Raw genomic sequence first — 27,197 nt, forward strand, 5'->3', positions numbered from 1 at the left:
TGACTCTGAGGAAATGGAGGGTCTCTGATGTAAAAGAGGGACTCTTATATGCAGGGGGCTAACTCTAATGTAATGGAGAGGTTTGATGTGATGTGAAGTAGGGCCCTGATGTGAGGGAGGGAATCTGATGTAACAAAAGGGACTGTCATGTAAAGGGGGCTGACTCTTACATGATGATGGGATTCTGATGTGAAGGGGGAATGCTGATGTTAAGGGGGGCATTCCCCATGTTGCGTCAAGAAATGCGTCAAGAAATGGCTGAGATCATAATCCAGTACGGATGTCAGTGTCCTTCAGACTACATAAAATAGTTCTGCACTAAGGTGCCTTCTGACTTACTTTTCTGCAGACTTTTAAATGGTGTAATGACAGAAAAAAGATTGAGAGACACTAGCCATGTAGCATTCCCTAACTATTAGTAATAGAAAACGCGCTGGAATGTGCAAAAAAAGCCGCTGGATAAAACATTCAGACACACTGTGCAATCAATAAAATAAATTTTGCCGCACTAAAAATGTCATGATACAAAACACATCAATAAAGTGAAAAAATATTTATGTGACAAAAAATATTGTAAGTCCCTTTTAAATGTGCAAAAATGAGAACAGCAGTCCCAATCAGAAAATGTGTACACCACTGCATAGCATAGTGAAAGGTATCAGAAAGCTTCTATGTTCACCACGTGGGCCACCACCAGTAGTTGGGTGGACTCTAGCCAGAATCTATGGACTCTATTACAGGGTCAAGTTGGCCTGAAAACAGTGTCCTAGTTCGATACTAAGACCCAGGTGATTACACCAGATTCTTGTGATATCTCAGATTACCTAATGGTATATTGAATATATATGGCAATTATGATATTGCAGGATTCCTACTCCACGCTATAGTGCTACCTTCCACACCCCCCTCCCTGAGTTGGAGACCTAAAATTACAATGAAAGTCCAAAAAGTGTAAATCTGTGGGAGTAACAGGTCTGTGGCGCAGGATGCACCACTCACTACGGTGACTAAGGCAGGAGCCTGTTATGCCTCTGTGTGGATCCAGACCTGCCCAGCCCAGTTCTTTACCTCACTCTATAACTATTTACATTTAATTACTGCTAAAAGAGAGTTAATTCTTTTCATAAACATAATGTCAGTCTTAAATTGTCAGAAAATTGTTTGAGGCTCAATGCGTGACTTTCTTGGCTTATCCCAATGGCAATCTCGTGTAGAAAACCTGTTACTCATCAATGCTACCATTATATTATAACTGACTTTAAAGCAGTTTTAAACTGAAAAACAAAAATGTAATATATTACAGCTTACAATGCCTAAATGTTTTTATCCGCATTTGTTTCTTATGACTTCTTGCCCTATATTTCACCTAGTGACCCATCCAGTTACACACTTCCTGTCTAAAGCTGGCCATTGAAATAAGAGAAATTCGGCTGGTGTAACCACTTAAGGACCTTGGCTGTTTTTCAGATTTGGTGTTTACAAGATTAAAATAGTTTTTTTTTCTCAAAAATTACTTAAAACCTCCAAACATTATATATATATTTTTTTCTAACACGCTAGAGAATAAAATGGCAGTCATTGCAATACTTTTTGTCACACCGTATTTGCGCAGCGGTCTTACAAGCGCACTTTTTTTGAAAAAAAAAACACTTTTTTTAATTAAAAAATAAGACCACAGTAAAGTTAGCCCAATTTTTTTTTTATATTGTGAAAGATACTGTTACGCCGAGTAAATTGATACCCAACATGTCACGCTTCAAAATTGCGCCCGCTCGTGGAATGGCGTCAAACTTTAAACCTTAAAAATCTCCATAGGCGACGTTTAAAAAATTCTATAGGTTGCATCTTTTGAGTTACAGAGGAGGTCTAGGGCTAGAATTATTGCTCTCGCTCTACCAATCGCGGTGATACCTCACTTGTGTGGTTTGAACACCGTTTTCATATGCGGGCGCTACTCACGTATGCGTTCGCTTCTGCGCGTGAGCTCGTCGGGACGGGGGGGCTTTAAAAAAAAAAAAATGGTTTTCTTTTTTATTTTTATTTATTTTATTCATTTTTACACAAAAAATAAATAAAAAAATGGGTCACTTTTATTCCTATTACAAGGAATGTAAATATCCCTTGTAATAGAAAAAAGCATGACAGGTCCTCTTAAATCCCTTGTAAAAGAAAAAAGCATGACAGGTCCTCTTAAATATGAGATCCGGGTCAAAAAGACCTCAGATCCCATATTTAGACTTATATGCATTTAAAAAAATGACAACAAGAAAATATTGCTTTAAAGCGGTGGTCCACCCTAAAAACGACTTTCCCCTATTACACTGCCCCCCCCACATTACAATACGATTATGCCTATAATTTTTTTTTTGCTGCTGTACATACCTGGGTACAGCTATTCACCCGTGTCCTCCGGGTTGCGAGTCCCGCGGGAGTGGGCGTTCCTAACATGGCGGTGATTGACGTTTTGACAAAAAAACGAGCTCCCCCCGTCGCGTAAGCCGCGTCACGATTGGCGAAAGGAGCCGAACGGCGAGTCGGCGCTATACTGCGCCTGCGCATCGCCGTTCGGCTCCTTTCGCCAATCGTTATGCGGCTTACGTGACGGGGGGAGCTCGTTTTTTTGTTAAAACGTCAATTACCGCCATGTTAGGAACGCCCACTCCCGCGGGACTCGCAACCCGGAGGACACGGGTGAATAGCTGTACCCAGGTATGTACAGCAGCAAAAAAAAAATTATAGGCATAATCGTATTGTAATGTGGGGGGGCAGTGTAATAGGGGAAAGTCATTTTTAGGGTGAACCACCGCTTTAAGAAGCATGGGCAGGAGTGGCGTTTTGACGTCACTTCCGCCCTGCTATGCTATGGTGACAGGTGGGGGCCATCTTGCCCTCACTCGTATCCCAGCCGAGGAGAGGAAAGGACCCGAATGCCTCCGCCACTGCCGATGGCTCCGGTAAGCGGCGGAGGGAGTGGGTGAGCAGCGGGAGGGGGGCCCTCTCCCGCTGTCGTTAACGGTGATCTCGCAGTGAACCCGCCGCGGAGACCACCATTATCGTTTACAGGACCGCTCAAAGAAAAGATGGATATCTCGGTTGTGGCAGCAACTGCTGCCGTTACCAAGATATCCATCTTTAAAATACCGGGGGCGGGTCCTTAAGTGGTTAACTAGGGACTGGCTGAACTTCAAAACATCTATGGCCGTTTTCGTAGCAGATCTAATGATCACTTCAATGTTTTTTTCAATGCATACATAACTGCATTACATTGGTTTTTTTTTTTTTATATCTGCCTGAAGTTCACTTTTAAGGATTTACTTAGTAAAATTGGTTTCTTTCCATCTGTACAGTATCTTACATCTAATGTATAAAACCTGCTTGTGCTTGTCAACTCTTCTGTGCAGCATGCCAAGGAATGTTGAATTTGAGAACAAAAGAGTATTTCAATTTTTGTTTGAAAGACTAACTATGAATAGCAGTCATATCAGCGACCCCTTCCAATTTGGCAATTCTGGTCTTTCTATGCACACAATTGCTTCTTTGTTGGATATAATTTGACCCTTTCCTCTGGTGCACAGGATTAAATAAGCACATCTCAGAAATGTTTGTTAATGCTGCTTCTCCATATATGTCATTCTTATGGTGCTGTTGCACTCTCTGACAGCCTTTCTTCATAATTTGTAGTGCAATCATTTTGAACAAAACACCTTTGTTGGCAGACTGCTGGTGCTTTTATTGACTAACAACATAATGCCATACAACATGAATCAAGTGCAAAGAGTCAAAGAAAAACTTTTGGTTACGAAGGTTGCTAAAGCAGTTGGTAGGTAGAAAAGAGAAAATTAGACAGAGAAAGAGAGAGTGAGGCCCCGTACACACGACCGAGAAACTCGACGGGCAAAACACATCGTTTTGCTCGTCGAGTTCCTTGTTCGGCTGTCAGAAAACTCGTCGAGCCAAATGTTCCCATTGCCCAACGAGGAAATAGAGAACATGCTCTCTTTTTGGCTCGACGAGTTTCCCGACAGCGAAAAGTGTACACACGACCGGTTTTCTTGGCAGAATACGTCTCCCATCGAGTTTCTTGCTGAATTCTGCCGAGAAAACCGGTTGTGTGTACGGGGCCTGAGAGACAGAGAAAAGTGAAAGGGAGAGAAAGTAGAACTAATGGCAATTTTTTTTTTTTTTTCGTTTTGGATAGAGCAAGGGAGGGTTGTAAGCAGGTGCAGTTAGTTTGCCTGCCACTAGATGGCTCTGTTGCCATTATGACATGGTAAGGGGAAAGTTATATCAGGTGTTAGCTCCCCTTTTCCTCCTATAGTGATATGGTGGGTGGATTTAGTACCCATATAAATGCTGGTTGTATGGGGCTCAGGAGTCCGGGGTTTGAGAACAGGACACCCTAGAGCTGCAAAGATGTAATCCTGTACTGTGCTGATCTGAGAAGCTCTGTGCATGGCTGAATTCCCAGAGAGAGTGGCACAGTTTGTAAGAGGACTAGCTGTAGTTGCCTTGTCTACTCCTGACTTTCTTCTGCAGGTCCTTTTATGGTTCATATTGCCTTAGAGGCCTAAATAGGGTCTTCTTAACATCAGTGACAGTGGAATCTGGTAATAGAAATCAGCAGGGAGTGCGTCCAGCTGGGAAAAGCTATAGAAGGGACGTTTAGAAGAGAGTGGCAGTACACTAATGAAAGAAGCTTGTGGGGGTAAGTGGTCCCAATTTTGTGGTGGTTCCAAGGAGAGGAACAGAGGAGAGGGAATATGGCTTAACTGAAAGATGTGTACGTGTGCTCTGCACTAAAGTGACTGCTGCAGGAGTATGTCAAATATGAAATGTCAACTGTCCTTTCAACCTTTCATTGGCTTATTTCTGGCAGTATACTGTACTATACTTACATATAAATACTGTAGCTACTAACTTTTAATATTAGGACACTTACCTGTCCACAATTCAAGCAATGTCTTCACCCGAGCCGATTTTTTAGACAGCTCTCGGGCGCTTCCACCTCCATCAAGGGTAATGAAAATGGGCAGTGAAGCCTTGCTGCTTCACAGCCGGTTCCCTGCTGCACATGCGCGAAGCGCGCTATACTTTGTCAATGGTGGGGAAGGAGGAACTTCTGGAACAGCCGGAAGTGGGAGCAGGTACCTTTTTGAAACCAGGTACTGCTCCTCACTCCCCCCCCCCCCCCAAAAGGTGCCAAGTGTGGCAATGGAGGGGAGGAGGAGACAAATAGGCGGAGCTTCCCCTTTTGGGTGGAGCTCCGCTTTAAGTAACCAGTATTTTACATATTTAAAACAGAAAATGGCGACAGTTGGACTTTGACCTGGTGTCTTTTCTTACTCAAAAGATTGTTTAATAAAATATAGAACATATCAATAAGTGTATTTTTAGGTGAAAACCACAACATTTACCGCCTTTTTATTGGGTACTTCAAAATGTTCCTGCAGCAAATTAAAACATTGGACATTTTATCATTCCAAAGCATGCATTTCACTATGCCTAATGGATTCTGTTTCCTTGAGTTTTTAGATATGCAGCATCTTTTTAGTTTAGTTGCTAACTCTTCTTTAAGTATATACTCATTCACTTCATTCAGATGATCGACCGGCACTTGGACACTCGGTGCAACAAAACTTTGACTCTATTGAAGAGTATACAGCAGAAGAAGAGAGAGCTGATAACAAGCTATGGAGGACTGTCATCATTGGGGAGCAGGAACAAAGAATTAACATGAAAGCTATTGAACCTTACAAAAAAGTGATATCGCATGGAGGTATGGAAACTGTATGCAATATATTCTGTTTGTTTACATTAAGCTTGTCCTTTCTAATAGCAGAAAATAAATTGTCCACCGTTAAAAAGCTGAGCTCTCACAACCTCCCAGAGATTAGGTGTCAGACCAAAGGAAGCTGTCCGTGTTCTAAATTCAAAGCGAAGAGAAGACACAGCTACATTATGACATCACTCAATACATAAAACTTTATTCCACAGAGCCAAAACGACAGTGCCTACCTGCGGACTGCCCACCCTAATGCGTTTCGCCCGAAGCAGGCTTAATCATAGGTCACCTTGGGTGAAACACTTTAGAGACTGTCAATTTGGCTCTGTAGAATAAAGTTTTTTTTTTTGGATGGAGTTACGTCATCAGGGTACAGCTGTGTCTCTTCTTTCCTTTCTAGTAGTTCTAATGTGGAACAATCAAATGACAGCATTTCCTCAAAGCTTTTTTTTGTTTGTTTTTGTTTAGGTAAATGTTACACCAACAGCTTTGCAACAACAATTAAAAATGTGCACTCACTGATACTACACAATACTTTGGCCCAGAAGAGATACGACGGCGTATCTCCAGATACACCGTCGTATCTCGGCGTTGCGCCGTCGTATCTATGCGCCTGATTCTTAGAATCAGTTACACATAGATATCTGTTAGATCCGACAGGCGTAAGTCTCTTACGCCGTCAGATCGTAACTGTATATTTACGCTGGCCGCTAGGTGGCGCTTCCGTCTAATTCTGCGTTGAATATGCAAATTAGCTAGATACGTGAATTCCCGAACGTACGCCCGGCCGACGCAGTAAAGTTACACCATTTACGTTAAGCTTTTCCCGGCGTATAGTTGCCCCTGCTATATGGTGGCGGAAGTGCGGCGAAAAAATGTTAAGTATGGCCGTCGTTCCCGCGTCGAAATTTGAAAAAGTTACGTCATTTGCGTAAGTCGTCCGTGAATGGGGCTGGACGTCATTTACGTTCACGCCAAAACCAATGACGTCCTTGTGGCGTACTTTGGAGCAATGCACACTGGGAAATTCCAGGGACGACGCATGCGCCGTTCGGGAAAAACGTCAATCACGTCGGGTCACAGTACATTTACATAAAACACGCCACCCTGATCCAAATTTGAATTAGGCGGGCTTACGCCGGCCGATTTACGCTACGCCGCCGCAACTTACGGAGCAAGTGCTTTGAGAATACAGCACTTGCCCGTCTAAGTTGCGGAGGCGTAACGTAAATCAGATACGTTACGCCCGCACAAAGTTACTTTAGTACGAACCAGGGCGGACTGACAACTCATGGGGCAATAATAGATTATGGGGCCCCTGGGCAATAGGAGATTATGGGGCCCCCAGGCAATAGATTATGGGGCCACACAGTATACACACACATACAGTATACATTCACAGTATACACACACAGACACACAATATAAACACACAGTATACACACAGTATACGTACACACAGACTACACATGCACACACTGAAAAGGTACTGGACAATCTTGGGATTTTTTTAAAAACACAGATTTTGACATACTGTCCCTGGTTTTACTGAGGCTGGCAACCCTGATGGGGCCCCCTAGTGGCATGGTCAGTCCGTCCCTGGTACGAACCATGAAGAATTTGTTAAATAAGGAAATAATAGATGTGCAACATGGTACAGTTCAGGTTTAGGAGTTTGTTCATGCAAGCTTGCAAAGGGGAAGCCAACATTTGCTGTTTTGTTATTAGTACATACAGTGGACCACAGCACATTTAAAGGATAACTCCACTTTCATTGAAAAAAATATAGAAAATGAGCAGAAATAAAAATAGCAAATAAAAAAAAAGAATATGCTACTTATGTAAAATCTCTAGACAGCCATACTGTAATTATTTAAAAATATTTTTACATTTGAATCTGCAACCGCTGTAGATTTCTGTAATTTTTTTTTGCAAAATGGCTACTTACAGTTGGTATACAGAATGCCCCCCAAAAATTGAATTGAAACAAAGAAATAAAGCCACCGCACACTGCTATCGCACATGAAGATAAACTAAGTCTGATTTTAGGTATCCCCTGCAATAGGAATGTCAGTTTTGGTGAAATACTCTCCTAGGGTTAAACATTTCTAAAGGGATGCAGAACACTGAGAGTACACCAGATGATTATAATAAACCAGGTCCTCTTAGAATCACTCTGACAAGGACATGGTCTTCAGAGCAGAAAAAGGCAGGACTTTGGAACAAAGTTTGTTAAAATGCTTCCAATCAACACAGAGCCCCCAAAGGGGAATGAGTTGTTCTCAGCAAAGGTGGAGTTACACTTTAAGGCCTCGTGCACATGGGCCTTCTGCATACTGTATAATGCAAAAGAAATTTATTTGGGAAATAAAAACAAATGTTATACTTCCCAGATCTACTTCTCCTGCATTTAACATACCTGTATTTGCATGAGTTTACATGTGTTTAGCTGCATAATAGCAGGCCAAATCTTTCCTGGACACTTATTGTTTTGTTGATGTAAGCGCAGCTTGATTGAATGCCGCTAGATGCTGCTGAATTTAAAAAAACTTTACCCACGCTTAACTGGTCTGTTACCACATAGATTACTGAGGGCCGGTGCTCATGGTTGGAGTGTGTTCTACCAGGGCATCAACCCATCAAAAAAATTTGCTTCTATGGATGCTGCTGAATGTCTAGTGTGCATTCAGCAGCAGAAAAGCATTACATGCTTTCTAAAAATGTATTGAGATTAATGCCAATCGCAGATGGGCACATGGATTTTGATGCCTGTGTGCATGAGGCCTACAAAAAGACATACAAAGGGTTAAAAATAAACATTATTCCAAATAAAGTACAAAAACATCTAAAAGTAACTCATGGGGTTCATTAATTTTTTATATGACTATATACAGCATCAGGGCTGGGACAAGGGGTGGGCAGGGCAGAACAATGCCCTCTGCACCTCTCACCCAGAAATTGAAAGCCAGTTTCTCCCCCTCTCCCTCCTGCTGGCTTTCAGCTGCTGGGTGACAGACAAAGAGGGCCAGATTTAGGGGGTGCTGGGGTGGGTTGTTGTGCCCACCCAAGTTTCAGTTCTGCCCCCCTGGCCAGCTGCCGTTGAGCTCCTTCCCCCGCCTTCCGCTTCAGCTAGAGTGATCACATTTCCAAACTACCATTCAGGGACACCCTCCCTTCCCAAAAATCAGCTTGTGCTCCACAGCACAGTGATTGGACACAAGAGGCAGGATTTATGATTTCTCCAATCACAAGCAGGGGGTGTGATTGTGCTCCTCCAGGCATTTCTGGCCAGGACAAGTACTGTCAGTGAGTGATGATGTGGCGCCCTTTTTTGAGGGCATCAGATTGGCCCAGGGGGTTGGCTGTGTCAGTTTCATTCTGGGACACTGTATTGTCCTGGAATAAATGTGCCCGGGATAGACCTGCAAAATGCGGGACTGTCCCGGGCAATCCAGGACAAGTGGTCACCCTAGCTCCAGCTTACACTCACAGCTGGGACAAGGAGACTGCAGCCTGGAGGATGGAGCGGTGAGAGGAGAAGAGGTAGAGAGGAAACAGGAGGAGGTGTGCTGTGTTGTCAGAGGAGCGTTCATCTATACAGGACATGAGAGAGGATTGCTCTTACTGTAGATAGCATTGCCCTGTATACACACCACCCCCCCCCCCCCTATCCACATTTCCTGCTAAGGGGCGGTGTGTGTGTACAGTGCAATGCAATTTACAGTAAGAGTCCCTCTCTCATGTGCTGTATATAGATAAATGCTTTTCTAAATAATTATAACATAATGAACCATGAGATTCTGAGGGAATTCCACAGACCAGCACCCATGTCAACTTTGTTAAAGTGTCAATTTCAATACATGTAAGGCAATTTATACATACCCCCCTTCAGCAGGGCTTATATTGCAGACTAGGATGAGAACAAACATAACTGAGTTTGACAGGTGCTGGAGTAGAATATCTTCTTGCTCTACAAACAGGTTTCAGTAGCTGGTTATACCCAGCTACTGAAGCATGTTCAACTCCCTAATCCATATCTGCATGTTGGCTTGTTCCCTTAATGAAAAAATATACTATATTACCAAAATTATTGGGACACCTGCCTTTACACACACATGAACTTTAATGGCATCCCAGTCTTAGTCTCTAGGGTTCAATATTGAGTTTACCCACCCTTTGCAGCTATAACAGCTTCAACTCAATTCTGGAAAGGCTGTCCACAAGGTTTCAGAGTGTGTTTAAGGGAATGTTTGACCATTCTTCTAGAAGCGCATTTTTGAGATCAGGCACTGATGTTGGACGAGAAGGCCTGGCTCACAGTCTCTGCTCTAATTCATCCCAAAGGTATTCTATTGGGTTCGAGGTCAGGACTCTGTGCAGGTCTGTCAAGTTCCTCCACCCCATATTTGCTCACCCATGTCTTTATGGACCTTGCTTTGTGCACTGATCCAAATCATTTGGTGGAGGAGGGATTATGGTATGGAGTTGTTCTTCAGGGGTTGGGCTTGGCCCCTTAGTTTAAGTGAAGGGAACTCTTTAGGCGTCAGCCTACCAAGACATTTGTGGGGACAGTTTGGGGATGGCCCCTTCCTGTTCAAACATGACTGCGCACCAGTACAAAAAGCAAGGTCCATAGAGACATGGATGAGCAAGTTTGGGGTGGAGGAACTTAACTGGTCGGCACAGAGCCCTGATCTCAACCCAATAGAACACCAGGCTTTCTCATCCAATATCAGTGCCTGACCTTACAAGTGCGCTTCTGAAAGAATGGTCAAACATTCCCATAGACACACTCCTAAACCTTGTGGGCAGCCTTCCCAGAAGAGTTGAATCTGTTATAGCTGCAAAGGGTGGTCCCACATAATATTGAACCCTACAGATGAAGACTTGAATGCCATTAAAGATCATGTGCGTGTAAAGGCAGGCGTCCCAATACTTTTAGTAATTTAGTGTGTATATATAATTATTATTATTATATATTTTTTTATTGCTATATTTTTAAATAAAAAAGTTCAGTTACTATTCAAATTCAATTAAATTTAGATCCAAGTTTAGGTCCACTTTAAGAAGTGTTTGAAGCATTAGGGAGGGTGCGCATCAGTATTTAACAGTGAATAAACCTTTCTGACAGCTAAAATTTCAGGTCCTGTGGTGCTTTAGCTCCAGGTCACATGATTTAAAGTTGTGGCACCGAAGTCCTGACATTGTTTAAAGTGAACAAAGTCTTTGCTGAGATTAATCCCCGCAATACAGATCTTCTGCAGGTCACATAAACTATTGTTGACTTTAGATCACCAAACTTGGAATTGGGCATCAACTGATTTGGCTAATTATGGCTGACAGGCAAGTTTATTCACTTTGCTACACGACTACCCGCCCTTCAACACCCACCATAAACATAATCTTCATTCATAACATTCATTCATTAGTTCAGTGGTATCTATTATATTTTCACAGAAAACAATATAATCACAATCAATATAATCACAATCGTAAGGTGTGTACACATTGCTATGCTTCGCAGCCACGGCAGAAATTAATGTGCAAAGTACACGTGAATGAGTCCTTTATTTATTTTTTCAGTTTTTTATTTTTTTTGTTAAACTGCTCTTTTGGGGGACTTTGGTGAAATATCAGGGTTCTAAAAAGACCTTACATCCAAGACTGAGAAAGGGACTGAGGACAGGATGGAGGAGGAGATGCTAGAACTGATCCCACAAGAGGATCAGTATCTGCAATAAGGTAGTACAGTACTGCTCGGCAGGTGCCCGGGTCCCCCCTTTTAAACTAATAGGACATGGGCCCAGGACAAGAGGGCTGTACAGCCTTATCATCCACCCTGGTGCACAAGGTGATTAGGGTGTGCCCAGGCACACCCAGCACACCCCCTGCGCACGCCTATTATCACAATGTGTGAATCACATTCCACAGGAGGTCTAGGTGATTGGGTTCGTCAGACGGTTTTCACAAATAGAACTATACGTATATATTACATATGTATAAATATAAGTATTTAAAGGCTGGCATCTGTACACATACCAACACATGCCTTAGGTTAATTCAGCTGTTTTTTTGGAACAATAAGAGGAGTGGCTGTGGCAAAAAAGAATCCAGAAGAAGAAGAGTTCTTATAATTGCTAGAAGGATATAAAGGAGTGCTTGGGTGGCTCAACAGTGACTACATGCTTGTGGTTTTTGTAGGAGTTTGCATACTGAAAAGATGACCGTAAACGCTGCTCTGGAATGAAATGATCATATTACAGTAAATGCACTACGTAGCTACTACAGCTGTCATTTCTTACAGAAGGTATACATTCTACATGTGAAACATGGCATTCAGATTTTACGCTCGCTGTTTTTTTATTTACTACAGTAAATCTGCTTTATTAATTTAAAGCCTTTTAGCCGTTATTAATGCACAGGTTTTTTTTTTTTGTTCTATCAGCGGGTTGAGCAAAAAAAAAAAAAAACGTCAGACCCCCACATCTGCATAAGCAATGTGGATACAGGGATCTCCCTTGCTGTGCTATTGTATTCTGACAGTTGGGACTCCCCCTCTCCCTGTCTCTTGTCCTAATACACAGACCAGCGCTGCAGCTATTGGCTGCAAGTGGTGGTTGAATGTTGGTTTTCCAGCATGAGCGTTTGACAGAAGCCTGTGATTCCTACTGAAGCAGCCAATTTTCAGAATGTGTGTACCCGGCGTAAAGGAGAAGTATGGGTTTGTTTGGTTTTTCCCCTGTTATACTTACCTAGGTGGATGTTGCATCGGTCCGATGCCGCATCTGTCCCCCGGCCTCTTTGCACTGAGAACCGAGCGATCGAACATCGCTGATCGCTCGGCTTCCAGAGCAGAGAGCTACAGACTAACAATCAGCCTCCTCGTTTTCCCCGTCGTCTATGCAAATTAGCTATTTACGGTGATTCCCGAACGTACGCGCGGACGACGCAATGAATTTACAATGTTTCCGTAAGCGTAAACTTGCCCCTGCTATATGAGGGGCGAGTTTACGAAGGTCCGTCGTAAGCCATGCTAAGTATGGCGTCGGGTCAGCGTCGTCTTTTTACGTCGTTTACGTCGTTTTCGTAAGTCGTTCGCGAATACGACTTTACGTCAATGACGCTCACGTCATTTATATATTTATAACCAGTGCAGAACAAGTCTCTCAAATGGACCATAATGGTCAAATGGCAAACTCCATTATTCAACTGTGGATAAGGTTATCCAATCCCTTCACCAAGTGAACAGTCCACCACCACACAAGGTTGGACTCTTACCAGAGAGCCTGGACAATTTATTATGTAGGGTCAAACAGGCTTGATGAATATGTCATGGTAGGGGGATGTACAAAGGAACCAAGTCAGGAACAGCTCCTGAGCATCCAGGGGACTCCACCCGAATGACGATCGTGTAGTCATATAGAAAAAAAAACATAAAACACTGGATAGTGTTAAACCTCCTAAGCCTATGGACTTTTTTCATCAGACAAACCGATTGTGTGTTTGTCCCATCGGTCTAAAAAATAGAACATGTTTTTAATTTTTCCAATGGATAAAAAAACGATTGTAAATTCAGATCGTCTGTGTGGAACTCCATCGGAGAAAAAAAACATGCATGCTCAGAATCAAGTCGACGCATGCTCGGAAGCATTGAACTTCATTTTTTTGGGCTCCTCGTAGTGTTTTACGTCACCGCGTTTTGGCACGGTTGGAATTTAGTCTGATAGTGTGTATGCAAGACTGATGAAAGTCAGCTTCATCAGAATTCCGATGAAAAAATCCATTGGATTTTATTCAATCAGAAATCTGATCGTGTGTACACGGCTTTATGGGTTGTATTTAATATAAAGTATTGCACTTACACATATGCATAGTAAAAACAGTGGAAAAAAGGAAGGTGGTCGCCACAGAACATCCAAACATGTTAAATGCACAATAGCAAGAACATACAGCTCAAGTCATAAAAAAAAAGTTCCTGCACCTTTTTTGTGTGAATCCAATACAAGTTCAGCCATACAACTATATGGCTGAATGCGCATTGCACAGACATTGCATGTGATCTGCACAGCAATGCAGTGTGAATCAAATGCAATGTCTGTGTTCACAATAGTGTGAAGCCAGGCTGAACGTCAACAAAACAATGAAAAACAACAGCAATGGCATAAATGAATGCTAAGTGGGTCCCAATACAAAGGATACCTTGCTGCTTAGAGAAAAACAGAAAGTGAATGAATTGAAGCAAACCTATGTCCAGAATATACACACTAAAGTATTAACATGTTTTTAAAAACAGTAAAATAACAATAAAACAAATATACAGTACATGTTTCTCTTTGGCTATAGGTATTGTGATAAAAATCCATTTTCAAAATCCTCAACATAAACACAGAAATCACAGATATTTGCTACGAGAGCAGATCTTAACAGCATGATAGTATTCTAAACTGTTAATAACTGACTAAAACTCAACTTTAAGGGCCAGTTCACACCAGACGCAGTTCTGTACAGTTTTGTGTGCATTTTTTCTGCAGTGTTTTTCATGTATTCCAATGGCTCTAGTTGGCTCTAGTTCACACCATGCAGTCAGTTTCCGGTGCAGAAACTGACCTGAAACTGACTGCATGGTGTGAACTAGAGCCATTGGAATACATGGAAAACACTGCGCATGCATTTTGTGCAGAAAAAAAGCACACGGAACTGAACAGAACTGCGTCTGGTGTGAACTGGCCCTAAAAGTTTTTGCCCAAAGTCTGAGCACAGGTGCACTTTAAGACCTTGCCCACTATATAACTTACATATACATCTGCTTAGGATCATGTACCTAGTACGTGATTCTGCACTTTTGGGTCTGGGGCGCGCACAGTTGCGTGCCACCAGCGACTTGCTCCCACTGTGATTTTACACAGCGGGAGCTGATCTACGGATAGATTGCCATTCTGTCACTAGGTAAGGCATTGATCCTGTGTTCCTGCAGTGCCTTTCCCTAGTAAAAGCACCTCCCACATAGTACACAAGCACTGGCTAGGCAGACACTTAACCCTTTGATGGCCCCTGATGTTTAACCCCTTCCCAGCCAGTGTCATTAATACAGTGACAGTGTATATTTGTATACAAATATAAAGTCCCCAAAAAGTGTCTAATTTGTCTGCCGCAATATTGCAGTCAAGCTATAAGTCACTCATCGTCACCATTGCTAGTAAAAAATGCAAAAATAAATAAATATTCCATAAATACAGTATATCCCATAGTTTGTAGACGCTATAACGCCACAAGATTCCACAGATATGGCAGATGCATACCTACATCGATCCACCCTTGGCCAATGCTGTGCTCCTTCATCCAAAGTGGGGGCACTCTAATACAAGAGCTGTGTTACTTGCCAGATCACCAGGGGAAAACAGAGGGGAAAACAGCTTAAAAAATATATAAAATAAAACAAAGGCAGATGCAACATCTTAGGATTTCCAAACCACAATATATTACATTTTTCTGTTTAATTCCGCTTTAAACCTGAATTGTATTCCATAATCTGGCTGCAACCCAGGGTAAAGTAAATTAGGTGGAATTTCTGAGCCTGGCATGGATGCAGTGTTTGTTGGATTGCATTCTCCTGTTGCCTGATTTTTTCTTTCAAAAGGAGGCATACTATACAGTTTATACAGTAAGTAGCAATATTATCCTCTATAGACCTGGAAACTTCCCCTTGAAAGCAGTTGAACCATTTATTTCAACCCTCCTTTTAAAGTTTTCTTTTTCTTTAAATGATTTATTTTATCCTTCTTCTTCCTTATTTCTCTCTGTAGATTTCTGTTCTTATCCTTTCCTTCTTGTTTTTCCCCCTGTTTTGCTCTACATAACATTCACACGCACAGAAGCAAATTCAACTACTTACTAGTATACTGTCTATTACTATCCTGTCTTGTGCTTCAACTTTGGCTATGTCATTTATTCATCCTGAAAAAATCAGAACATCATTTTGCATGTATGCAATCTCAGTGACGCCGCTTTGCTAAAGAGAATCATTACAAAAACTATAGCTGTGTTCACATTGAATACCCAGTCATGGTAAATAAAAAAACAGGAATTTACTTTTCACTTGATGGGCTAATTGAAGCAAAACTTTGCTCAATATAATAAATGAATATTTTCAACACTTTTAGTAATTTAGTCTCATTGGGCCAGATTCATGTACTTTTACAGCGGCGTAACGTATCCCGTTTACGTTACACCGCCGCAAGTTTTCAGCGTAAGTGCTTGATTCACAAAGCACTTGCCTGTAAACTTGCGGCGGCATAGCGTAAAGCCGTCCGGCCCAAGCCCGCCTAATTCAAATGGGGCGTGTATCATTTAAATTAGGCGCGTTCCCGCGCCAAACGTACTGCGCATGCTCCGTTTTGACATTTCCCGCCGTGCTTTGCGCGAAATGACGTCGGCCCGACGTAATGTTTTCAACGGCGACGTGCGTTACGTCCTTTCGTATTCCCGGACGACTTACGCAAAAAAAAAAATTGAAATTCGACGGTGGAACGACGGCCATACTTTAACATGGGCTGTCTATTTTTACACCACCTAAATAACAGCCGTAACTTTGCCACGGGAAAAGCCGACTAGCGACGACGTAAGAGAATGCGACGAACGCGCGGACCTTAAACAGCTAATTTGCATACCCGACGCGGAAAACGATGCAAACTCCACCCAGCGGGCGCCAAAGTATTGCATCCTAAGATTCGAAGGCGTACGAAGCCGTACGCCTGTCGGATCTTAGCCAAATGCTGTTGTATCTTTGTTTGTGAATTCAAAATAAAGATACGACGCGGCAAATTTGAAAGTACGCCGGAGTATCAGCAGATACTCCGGCGTACTTGTTCTGTGAATCTGGCCCATTGTCTTCATACTGATGCTTGGAAAAGTCAATATAAACGATTGACAACAAAAAATACATTTCCAGTAGTCAGCAAACCTTAAGTTGCTGAAAGAGGAATTCTAGTTGTGTTCTATGTGGTAAGCCTAACAAAGATTATGGTAATGTGTCATTAAATGACATAGTATTAAATGTTTACACCAGCCATAAAGGGTTAATAATAGCGCAGATGTGTATATTTTAATGCATTGTATTATTAAGCATTCCTTTCTAATAAATTATACCTAAACTTAAAATTGTTTGCTTTTCAGTTACATTAGATTGTGTATGTTATTGCTGTTATTCCTATTTATTTTAAAGTTTTATAATGAAGTTTTGTTTTCCTGGCAGGTTACTACGGAGAGGGTGTAAATGCCATCATTGTGTTTGCTGCTTGTTTCCTGCCGGACAGCAGTCACGCTGATTACAATTATGTCATGGAAAACCTTTTTCTGTGAGTCTGCTGCATTTTGGCTGAGTCTTTATGAAAACATATGGTTCAGTGCTGTTGGATAAAGCATACTTATTATCTGCAAAAGAAAAACTGGCAAAAAGCTTTTACTCTGGTACCACTAATCGGTCTTGTAATACAGCCTATTGCTTAGCTAAGGAAATATAATCTGAAGGTCCTTATGTATGACTTAGTGTTTTATATTGTTACATTGTGAATTATATTGCCCTATAGATACACTGACATGCTATACAAATAATTTTCTAATACAGTAGCAGCAGAGATTTCTTGTTTCCAATTTGCAATAATAAATTATTTTAAACAAGAGGAAAAAGTTAAACCAGAAAAGAGTTGGTTCTCTTAGGCCCCATACACACGAGAGGATTTATCCGCGGATACGGTCCAGCGGACCGTTTCCACGGATAAATCCTCTCGAGGATTTCCGCGGATTTCTATGCGATGGCGTGTACACACCATCGCATTGAAATCCGCGCCGAAATCCTCTGGCGATGACGTGTCGCGCCGTCGCCGCGATTATGACGCGGCGACGTGCGCGACGCTGTCATATAAGGAATTCCACGCATGCGTCGAATCATTACGACGCATGCGGGGGATCCCTTCGGACGGATGGATCCGGTGAGTCTATACAGACCAGCGGATCCATCCATTGGGATGGATTCCAGCAGATGGATTTGCTTGGCATGTCAGCGAATATCCGATCTGCTGGAAATCCATCCCAGGGGATAAATATCCGCGGAAACAGATCCGCTGGAGTGTACACACCATAGGATCTTATGTGCCTGACAATAAACAATATAAGGGGCATTTAAAAATAAAATGCAGCAATAACTGCTAAAAAAAAATTTGACCGGGAAAAGAATTGGTCCTTTTATGTGCCTGACAGTAAACAATATAGAGCCAGATTCACGTAGGGCAGCGGCGGCGTAACGTATCGTAGATACGTTACACCGCCGCAATTTTCCATCGCAAGTGCCTGATTCACCAAGCACTTGCGATGAAAACTACGCCGGCGGCCTCCGGCGCAAGGCGGGCCAATTTAAATGGGCGTGTGCCATTTAAATTAGGCGCGCCCGCGCCGGACCTACTGCGCATGCTCCGTTTTTTAACTCCCGCCGTGCTTTGCCGTGACGTCATTTTTTTGAACGGCGACGCGTGTAGCGTAATTCGAGATTTTCCTAGCTTGTGACGGAAAATATTGATTATATGAAGACAGGAGGCGAGTATCTTATGCATTAATCCTTCTTTATTAATGCTCACAGCAGAAATGTAAAAACATCTTAACGTAAGTCTTAAAAAGAAAACTGTAAGAACTACATATCCCAGCAGCCCCTGCGCCTTAGCCACTCCTATCCCAGTCTCTATAAATGGGCTGCTCTCTCCTGATTCCTCCTCTTTCTTTGTGTGAACCTTGAGGTGTCTTTATCAGGATCCTTACGTGAACCGTGTCTTCAACTGTCAATTCTTCGGCCGGCCGGCCCATGACTTCTTAATTGAAGACTTCTGCGGTAATATCAACAGGTCTCAACAGGATGGACCAACTGAGCGACCTTGATCCACTGGACATCCAGAAGCCGGGGAACATCACCCGAACGACAGGTCGCAATCATGTACCAAACAGGAACACCGTCAATAACCTGAAACAGAAAACCCAAGACCATGAGAGGGTTGGGCAGGGAGGGAAGATACTCGCCTCCTGTCTTCATATAATCAATATTTTCCGTCACAAGCTAGGAAAATCTCGAATTATACATCAGACAGGAGGCTCATATCTTATGCAAGTTCAAAGCTTAACGTGGTATTCACAGTATTATTATAACAAATATGATATTTCAGAACATATTATCATAAAACAGACATAGCAACATGCTCCTCCGGTCTGAAGTAAAACAGGCGGAACACGGTCTCAGAAGACCAGTCAGCCGCCAGTAATAGGTCAGAAAGAGAACCTCCGGTCGCCACCACCTTGGTGGCCATGGCACCTCTGGATGAGTGTGCTCCAAACAGGGTAATGTTTATACCCGCCATTGCCATGATAGATCTAACCCAACGTGCCAAGGTAGCCGGGGTGACCGGGTTATGCGGTCTCGTGTAAGATATTAGGAGTTGAGAAGACCCCGGGGGTCGTAGATCTTTCGTGTTTGCCTCGTAAGTCTGTAGGCATCTAACCACGCAGAGTCGTGGGTGTGCAGGAAAACAGGGGTAGAACACCGAATGAAGGCCCGTTTTGGTTCTGCGGACTACCGTGAACTTCACCCCTTGAGGTGAAAATTGGCGTCTGGAAATGTCCAAGGCCCTAACGTCTGAGACACGTTTGATGGAGATCAGGCATAACAGCACTGTCAGTTTAAAAGACAGTAACTTGAGAGACAGTGAATCGTTGTCCTCCCAACCTGAGAACATGTCAAGGACCTTGGAGACATCCCAAGTGGATTGGTATTTAGGCCGAGGGGGTCGTTTGAACCTGATGCCTCGTAGCAGTCTGCAGATCATGGGGTGTTTGCCGATTGGCAAAGAATCCACCGGGTAATGGTAGGCCGAAATGGCTGACCTGTAAATATTAATGGAGCTGTATGACCTGCCGGAGTTGAAGGACTCTGCCAGGTAATTTGCTATGACGGTTACAGGGGCACGCACGGGATCAGCCTGCCGTTGGTCACACCAACGTACCCAAAGTTTCCATGCTGATCGGTATGCTGCCCGAGTCCCGGGGGCCCAGGCCACGGCGAGGAGATCTCTAGCCGAGTTTGAAAGGCCGTCGTGAGTGTCTGGCACCCCGAGACCAACCATGCTAGGAGTGTCAGTGTGCCCTCCTCCACCAGGGGATGAATGCCCTTGGTCGGGTGGGAGAGGATGTGTGGGAACTGGGGGAGAAGCCTGGGATAGTCGATGACCAATCCCAGTAGGAGAGGAAACCATGGTTGTGTTGGCCACCATGGCGTGATCAGAACCGCCGTCGCCTTCTGGTTCGCAATCTGCAACAGAACCCTGGGGATCATCGAGAATGGGGGAAACGCGTAGTGTGTTCCCCTTGTCCAAGATTGGCGGAAAGCGTCCACTGCCGCGGACCCTGGGTCCGGTCTCCAGCTGAAAAACCGGGGCAGTTGGTGATTGAGGCGGGAGGCGAAAAGGTCTATGTCCAGGGGGCCCCAAAGCCGATTCAAGTGGGCGAAGACTGGACGGTCCAAACACCAATCGCTGGAGTCGATAAGGTATCGGGAGTTCCAGTCTGCGACAGTGTTGGACGTACCCGGGATGTACTCCGCCATCAGGATGATGTCTCGAGACAGACAGAAGTGCCATATCTCTGTAGCGATGTCCGCCAGGATTTTGGATCTGGTGCCTCCTAAGCGGTTGATGTATTGAACCGCTGCAATATTGTCCATACGTAATAAAACGCAACAGTTGGACCGTTCCGCTAGGAAACTCTGAATAGCGAAGAGTGCTGCTGAGAGTTCCAAAGCGTTGATGTGTAAGAGGGATTCTTCTCTGGACCAGGTCCCTCCCGTCGAGGTCTCCTCTATGCGGGCGCCCCAACCTCGGCGGCTCGCGTCCGATTCTATGACGACGTCCGGACGAGAGTTGAAGATTGTCCTGCCGTTCCACTCGATGGCATGTTTGAGCCACCATCGGAGTTCGACCTGGGCTTCCGTGGAAATGGGTACCTCGTCCGCGTAACGGAGACCCTGACGTAGGTGTAGGATTTTCAGTCTCTGTAGTGCCCTGTAATGCAGGGGGGCCGGAAATATGGCCTGGATGGATGCTGCTAACAGGCCTACTATGCGGGCCAGTACGCGTAGGGATAAGAACCCTTTGCGAAGTACCGCTCTGATCTCTTTGCGAATCAGAGCCAGTTTCTCGCTGGGCAGGCGAAGGACAGCAAGCTTGGTGTCTACCGAGAAGCCGAGGAACTCCATCTCCTGAGCTGGGACGAGAACCGATTTTTCCTGATTGATCAGGAAACCTAGGCCTTGCAGAAGGCTGATCGCCCAAGTCATGTGGCGGAGTGCTTGAGTCTTGGAGTAAGCTATTATGAGGATGTCGTCCAAATAAATGATTAGACGTACTCCTCTGCTCCTCAGCGATGCTACGACCGGTTTCAGGAGCTTCGTGAAGCACCATGGGGCGGATGACAGTCCGAATGGAAGGCATGTAAACTGCCAAGTGCGTCCCCACCACCTGAAACGGAGAAGGTGTTGAGATTCTTGGTGCATGGGAACGGTGAGGTATGCGTCTTTTAGATCGACCTTCACCAACCAGTCTCCCGGGACGAGGAGATCTCGGAGGCAATGGATGCCCTCCATCTTGAAGTGTCGATATGCGACATGTTGGTTCAAGCCCCGAAGGTTTATGACCGGGCGATAGCCCCCCCCTTTCTTCTTGACTAAGAAGAGGTTGCTGAGGAACCCCGGGGAAGAAGGGTCGACTTCGATCACTGCATGCTTGGATATAAGTTCGTGGAGTTCGGTGTCTATCAGAGACACATTTTGTTCCGCAAACTGGATAGGGGGCGGTATTATTCCCAGATTCGGTGGGGATACAAGATCTATCTGGAACCCTGCAATCGTATTCAGTATCCATGAGTCTGCCGTAATCGCAGACCAGGCGTGGGTAAAAAATTTTAGACGGCCCCCCACAGGTGTGAGGGGTCTGGGGGTGTGCGTGGTACTCACCAGAATACGGTCGGGAACGGGGGTATCCTCTCTGACCGCGTCCCCTCCAGGGTCTGCCGCGTGGCGGGAAGAAGGGTGCAGGTTGTGCCGTGGTGGTGTACGGAGTGGGAGCCTGGTTGTAGTGAGGTTGTGCGGCTGATCTCTGGAATGGTCTGCCGCTATTATAGCGGCCGGCAGAACGGCCCCTACTTCTGCCGGCCCGGGGAAAAACTCTAGCGCTACCCGCTTTTTTGAGAGACGTTTGTGCCTTGTCAAGGCTATTAAACATGCCCACAAATTTATTTATATCCTTCACAAGGGAGTCGCCAAACAACATGCCCTCTGCTGAGGGGCCTGGCTCAGATTCCGCCAGATGGGCCAGTTGCGGATCAAGCCGCATGAGGATTGAGCGCCTGCGCTCGACGGAGCAGGCGGTGTTGGCGCTGCCCGTCAGACATATGGCCCTTTGGGCCCAGCCACGCAATTGTGTTAGGTCGACTGACTGGCCAGTCGCCGCGGCTTGTTCTGCGAGGTTTAGGATTTTGGTCAAGGGACCGAACAAATCCAGGATGCGGTCTTGTATGTTCTTAAAAGACCTGTCTATCCCTTTTTTGGGGAATTTTCCCGTTTTTAGCAAATATTTTGCTAGAATGGGATCAACCTCGGGTGTAATGACCGCTTTCATGGGAATGTGGGGGCGAGGACATTCTGCCCTGAGTTTATTGCGGTTAGATTTTTCTAGGGCTTTACGTGCCCAGAGTTCGATGTACTGTGACACATGGGGGAGGGGGGACCAGTCCCCAGATCGTGGATGGGAAATGGCGTCCGGGTTGAATAGTGGTTCACCCAGGGCGTCCATAATATCTTTGCCCTGATTGTCAGGGTTGGCATCCTGTAGGAGTGCCGGTGCCCCCGCATCCTCTTCACTATAGTCAGACCCTGAGACCTCGGACCCGTCCGACTCAGCGGACGAGTCGTCGTCCGACTCGATGACATATGAGTCTGGTTTGGTCCGCTTGGCGGACCCATGCCTCTTGTATGACTCCCTGAGGCCCAGGGGTTGAAGGGGGTCTGACGGATGCGTGGGGTGGCAGTTCGTGTAAGGATCTGCTCCGAGCATATTCTTTGCTTCCCCTGCCGGGGAGTCATAACCTGTCGCCGTGTGCTTCCTTTTTTGGGAAGCTTTACCCTTTTTTACGGCCGGTATATTGCCCTGTGGTGTGGGCTCATGGGGGGGGTTTTGGGTAATTTTGGATGAGCTGGTGGCTGCAGCTAATGCTGATTGGATGGACCTATTTATGATGTCCTGAAGCTGGGCAGCATTTAACATTTGTGCTGGTTCCAGCAGCAGCTCCTGTTCTGTGGTGGGGGGGGGGAGCCCTCTTCTGTCATGCTGCTATAATTTTAAATGCAGGGTCAGTAATAGGACTGGGCTATTAGGGATTGGTAAGAGGGGAATAAATTCCCAGGAATGCTGTAGTTAACTAGGGGACTCACTATACTTCTCAGCAGGCACAACCTCCGACCATCAGCGCTGACTGGCTTGCGGTGGGAGGAGGGCCTGCTCCAAATCGCCCTCCAGGGACGAAGTCTCGCGAGACTACGATCCCAGGGCTGCTATTGGTGAGGAGAAGAGTGGAGCCCGCCCCCCGAGTCCTGCGCGCGTCGCGATTGGACGGGGGAGCGGCGTAGCGGATTGGTTGCAGGGAGGCGCGGGACACGCCTCCTTGTATGCGCGCCAACGCTCTCCTGAGGGGAGAAGCCGATGGCAAGATGGCGCAGATTCGATCGAAAGAGAGGGGGGAAAGGAAGTGTCTGGATGAGGAAGTGGGACACCGCTGATCGCAGCGTCACCAGGTAAACAAATGTAGAAAAGTATCACTGCAGGAAGTACAGTGACGCGCTGGAACACTGCAGGGATCAGGATCCCTGGCAATAGCACCCAGCAACCACTATCCAGCACACAACATTTCCGATAAGCAACAAATCAATAGTAATACAATAGTCATATCACATTCTATAAATATCAATATCAATATTAATAATAATATTAATAATCATGTATAAATAAATATAAATCATTGACTACTCATCTTAGCTCTGCCGTGAGCAGAAAGAAAGAGGAGGAATCAGGAGAGAGCAGCCCATTTATAGAGACTGGGATAGGAGTGGCTAAGGCGCAGGGGCTGCTGGGATATGTAGTACTTACAGTTTTCTTTTTAAGACTTACGTTAAGATGTTTTTACATTTCTGCTGTGAGCATTAATAAAGAAGGATTAATGCATAAGATATGAGCCTCCTGTCTGATGTATAATTCAAGTTATCTACCGCAGCTAAACTCAGACAATGCTTTCCTATGTCCCCATTCACACACTGCGTTTAGAAACGGTTTCATTACATGGGGTTTGGTGCGGATAGAAAAAATAAATTTGACTGCATCCAGGAACGATTTATTGCAGCTATCAGCAGCGGCAACAAGGACTGAAAACCAACAGAAAGCAATGGAACAGTGGAACAGAAATGGCAAGAATGTTCCAATGCAGCTAAACGCAGCCGCACGTAAAACTCAGCTAATCGCAATGTACAACTGCAAGTGAATGCTGTGCCAGGATTCTCTGAATTTTAAAATAACAAAACATGCTTTTAACTGCAGCAGAACAGCCGCCCATGTGAAAGGGGTCTTACACTTGTATTTGTGTATACACATTAATGCTTGTAATTTACTGCACTCAAATGTGAGAACATTTAATTTTTTTAAGGCTCTAAATGCATCGCTGCATTATAGGCACTGCTTTTTTTTCACCTATGTGCAAAAGGGTTTCTGATCAGTTTCTCGGCAGAATTCAGCCAGAAACTCGATCGGAGCCGTATTCTGCCGAGAAACCCGGCCGTGTGTACACTTTTGGCCGAGGAAACCGACGAGGATCTCGTCGAGCCAAATAGAGAACATGTTCTCTATTTCCTCTTTAGTCAATGAGGAAACTTGGCTCGCCAAGATCCTCGGCGGCTTCACAAGGGACTCGACGAGCAAAACTTTGTGTTTTGCTCGTCAAGTTTCTTGGACGTGTGTACGGGGCCTGAGAAGAATGTGTTGTACCCAACACCACAAGTGGGCTTGAGTCTTATCACTATACCTGTAGCATTATTAGCAGATAGGTATTAGAAAAACACTCCAAATTTGTTTTCCAGATTGTGTGACACTGGTATGCTATTGCCATTGTATATATGTATTTGTTATATTGCTGTATAATGGTACTTGACGGTAATAGATGTATAATTTAATCATTTATGTGTTGATACCATAATTAAAGAAAACCAAATCAGTTCATGGAGATTGAGATCTGACCTGTGATTGGGGTTAGGGGAAGTGCAGTAGGTTCCTGAAAAATAACAGCCTGATGCCCATTGCACAATGCCCAGATACTGGCGTGTACATTGAAACAGGACTGTCAGCTTGGGTCTTTAGCTGTTCTGAAAGCAGCCAACTTAGTTGATCTATATACACATAATAAAATGAAAAACGAACAAAAGAAACTCAGGCAATTGGTTGATTCAATATCGATAAACAGTGATTTGATGTTTGATGTAAAATATAATAACACTAAAACAGAAAAAAAGATGAGTATATGTGTGTATATGTATAGGTATATATATTTACATTTTTATTTATGTACTTCTTGCCAATGTACGTTAAATCTGTATTGAGACTTATTTTTCAATAAACCGTTTGTAAACAAAAAAAAAAAGAACGAAACAATAAATGAAAGTACTGTATATAGATATGAGATAATGCAAGACTTTGTAAAATAGGACTATATATGTTTCTTTCTATTCAGATATGTAATAAGTACACTGGAACTCATGGTAGCAGAGGACTATATGATAGTCTATCTAAATGGAGCCACTCCACGAAGAAAGATGCCAGGCTTAGGATGGATGAAGAGGTGTTACCAAATGATAGACAGGCGGTAGGTGGTCATCTGCAATGTATGTTATGTGTATATTATATGCTGTGCTAGCGTATCTTATAATTAGTCTTCTCAAACTCTATGAGACCAACTTCATTCTGTTAGCAGAGATAGTTTAAAACCCCCATGAGGTTATTTCTTGCTGTGTCCTGTTGGGGAGATGTTTCTTAACTTTCCATCCTGGAGATGCAAAGCAGAAAGTGAGAGGAAATCACTACACATTGGGAAATTCCCAATCAGACAGTTGTCAACAAAATAGGTGTCCCCATTGGAAGATTTACCCTCACCTTCTGTTCCATTGATAATAGTCACCAGGACAAATGGGGAGGGTGACAATTTAATGTTTTGATCCTTTCATATCCAAAAACATTTTGGCTACAGACACATTTTTATCATTTTAAAATATGGGTATTATAACTGCCTAAGATCTGTCTTTAGATGTTCTTCTCACAACGCTCTGCCCATCAAAACAAATGGGGCTGACTGATTACATCTGGAGAGAAGAAAAGGAACAAATGTGCTCTACTGCATATTATTGGGAGTGGCTTAAGGCCCCTTTCACACTGGCTGGCCTATCAGGACCGCTTGTCAGTTTTTCAGGTGGACCGGTTCAGGTCCTGCTTTGTCTTCTATGGAGCAGCGAATGTCCCCGTCACCATCCGTTCTGATCCTGTCCGCCAAAAACAGATGGATGATGGTCCTATTTTCCATCTGATTGTCCCATAGAGGAGAGTGAGACTGTGTCCATGTCCGCTCTGCATAACAATGTGGACACGGACCTGTGGTCCCTGCTCTGTCGAGATTAGCAGAAATATCCCCCCGCTGAACAAGTGGATTCTGCTTAATGGAGGTGCCCGTGTGAAGGAGGCCTTTAAGTATGAGAGTATTAGCAGTGTGATGTTACTCTTCTTCCCGTGAGATCATTATTTTTGTAACTTTTGTATTGTAAAACTTTTGTATCTTAATACAGGCTAAGGAAGAACCTAAAGTCATTCATAATTGTTCATCCATCATGGTTTATTAGAACTATATTAGCTGTGACACGACCTTTCATAAGGTAAGTTTTTTTTATAATAATATAATATTATAATTATAATATATATTATAATTTCATTACTAAACAACATCTGAGATTGCATAGTGCTATACCTAACAATTCAGAGAGATTCCCATAAGAATTGTGTGGATGGCAGATAGGCTTTATGTGGTTATTTCCGGCGGGTACAAAAAAAAAATATTTTTTTAATTCTGTTTTTTATAGACTGCACGTTGCCATTCTAGGAATGCAAAATATCAGATTTAGACTTCTTTTCTTCCCTCTTCACATACTCCTATGTGGCCTTTGTGTGACACACACCGCTGTATAGACTGTTATGTTCTGTATCCATCTTTTTATTTTCCTGTCTTGCTTATGTAGTCCCATTAC

General features: G+C 44.0%; 1 protein-coding gene across 9 annotated transcripts in view; it reads left to right on the top strand.

Annotated features, from left to right (window-relative positions):
- LOC120942938 (protein prune homolog 2) overlaps nucleotides 1-27,197 on the top strand; it is a 159,259-nt gene that overhangs the window by 63,375 nt on the left and 68,687 nt on the right. For all 9 annotated transcript variants that reach the window (XM_040355920.1, XM_040355928.1, XM_040355910.1 and 6 more), the window contains exons 4-7: nucleotides 5,600-5,776; nucleotides 17,034-17,136; nucleotides 25,640-25,771; nucleotides 26,742-26,828. In XM_040355920.1, the coding sequence (XP_040211854.1) occupies nucleotides 5,600-5,776; nucleotides 17,034-17,136; nucleotides 25,640-25,771; nucleotides 26,742-26,828 (499 nt within the window). The remainder of the gene's footprint in view (nucleotides 1-5,599; nucleotides 5,777-17,033; nucleotides 17,137-25,639; nucleotides 25,772-26,741; nucleotides 26,829-27,197) is intronic.

This window comes from Rana temporaria, chromosome 1 (genome assembly GCF_905171775.1).
Source record: "Rana temporaria chromosome 1, aRanTem1.1, whole genome shotgun sequence".
Lineage (NCBI taxonomy): Eukaryota > Metazoa > Chordata > Amphibia > Anura > Ranidae > Rana > Rana temporaria.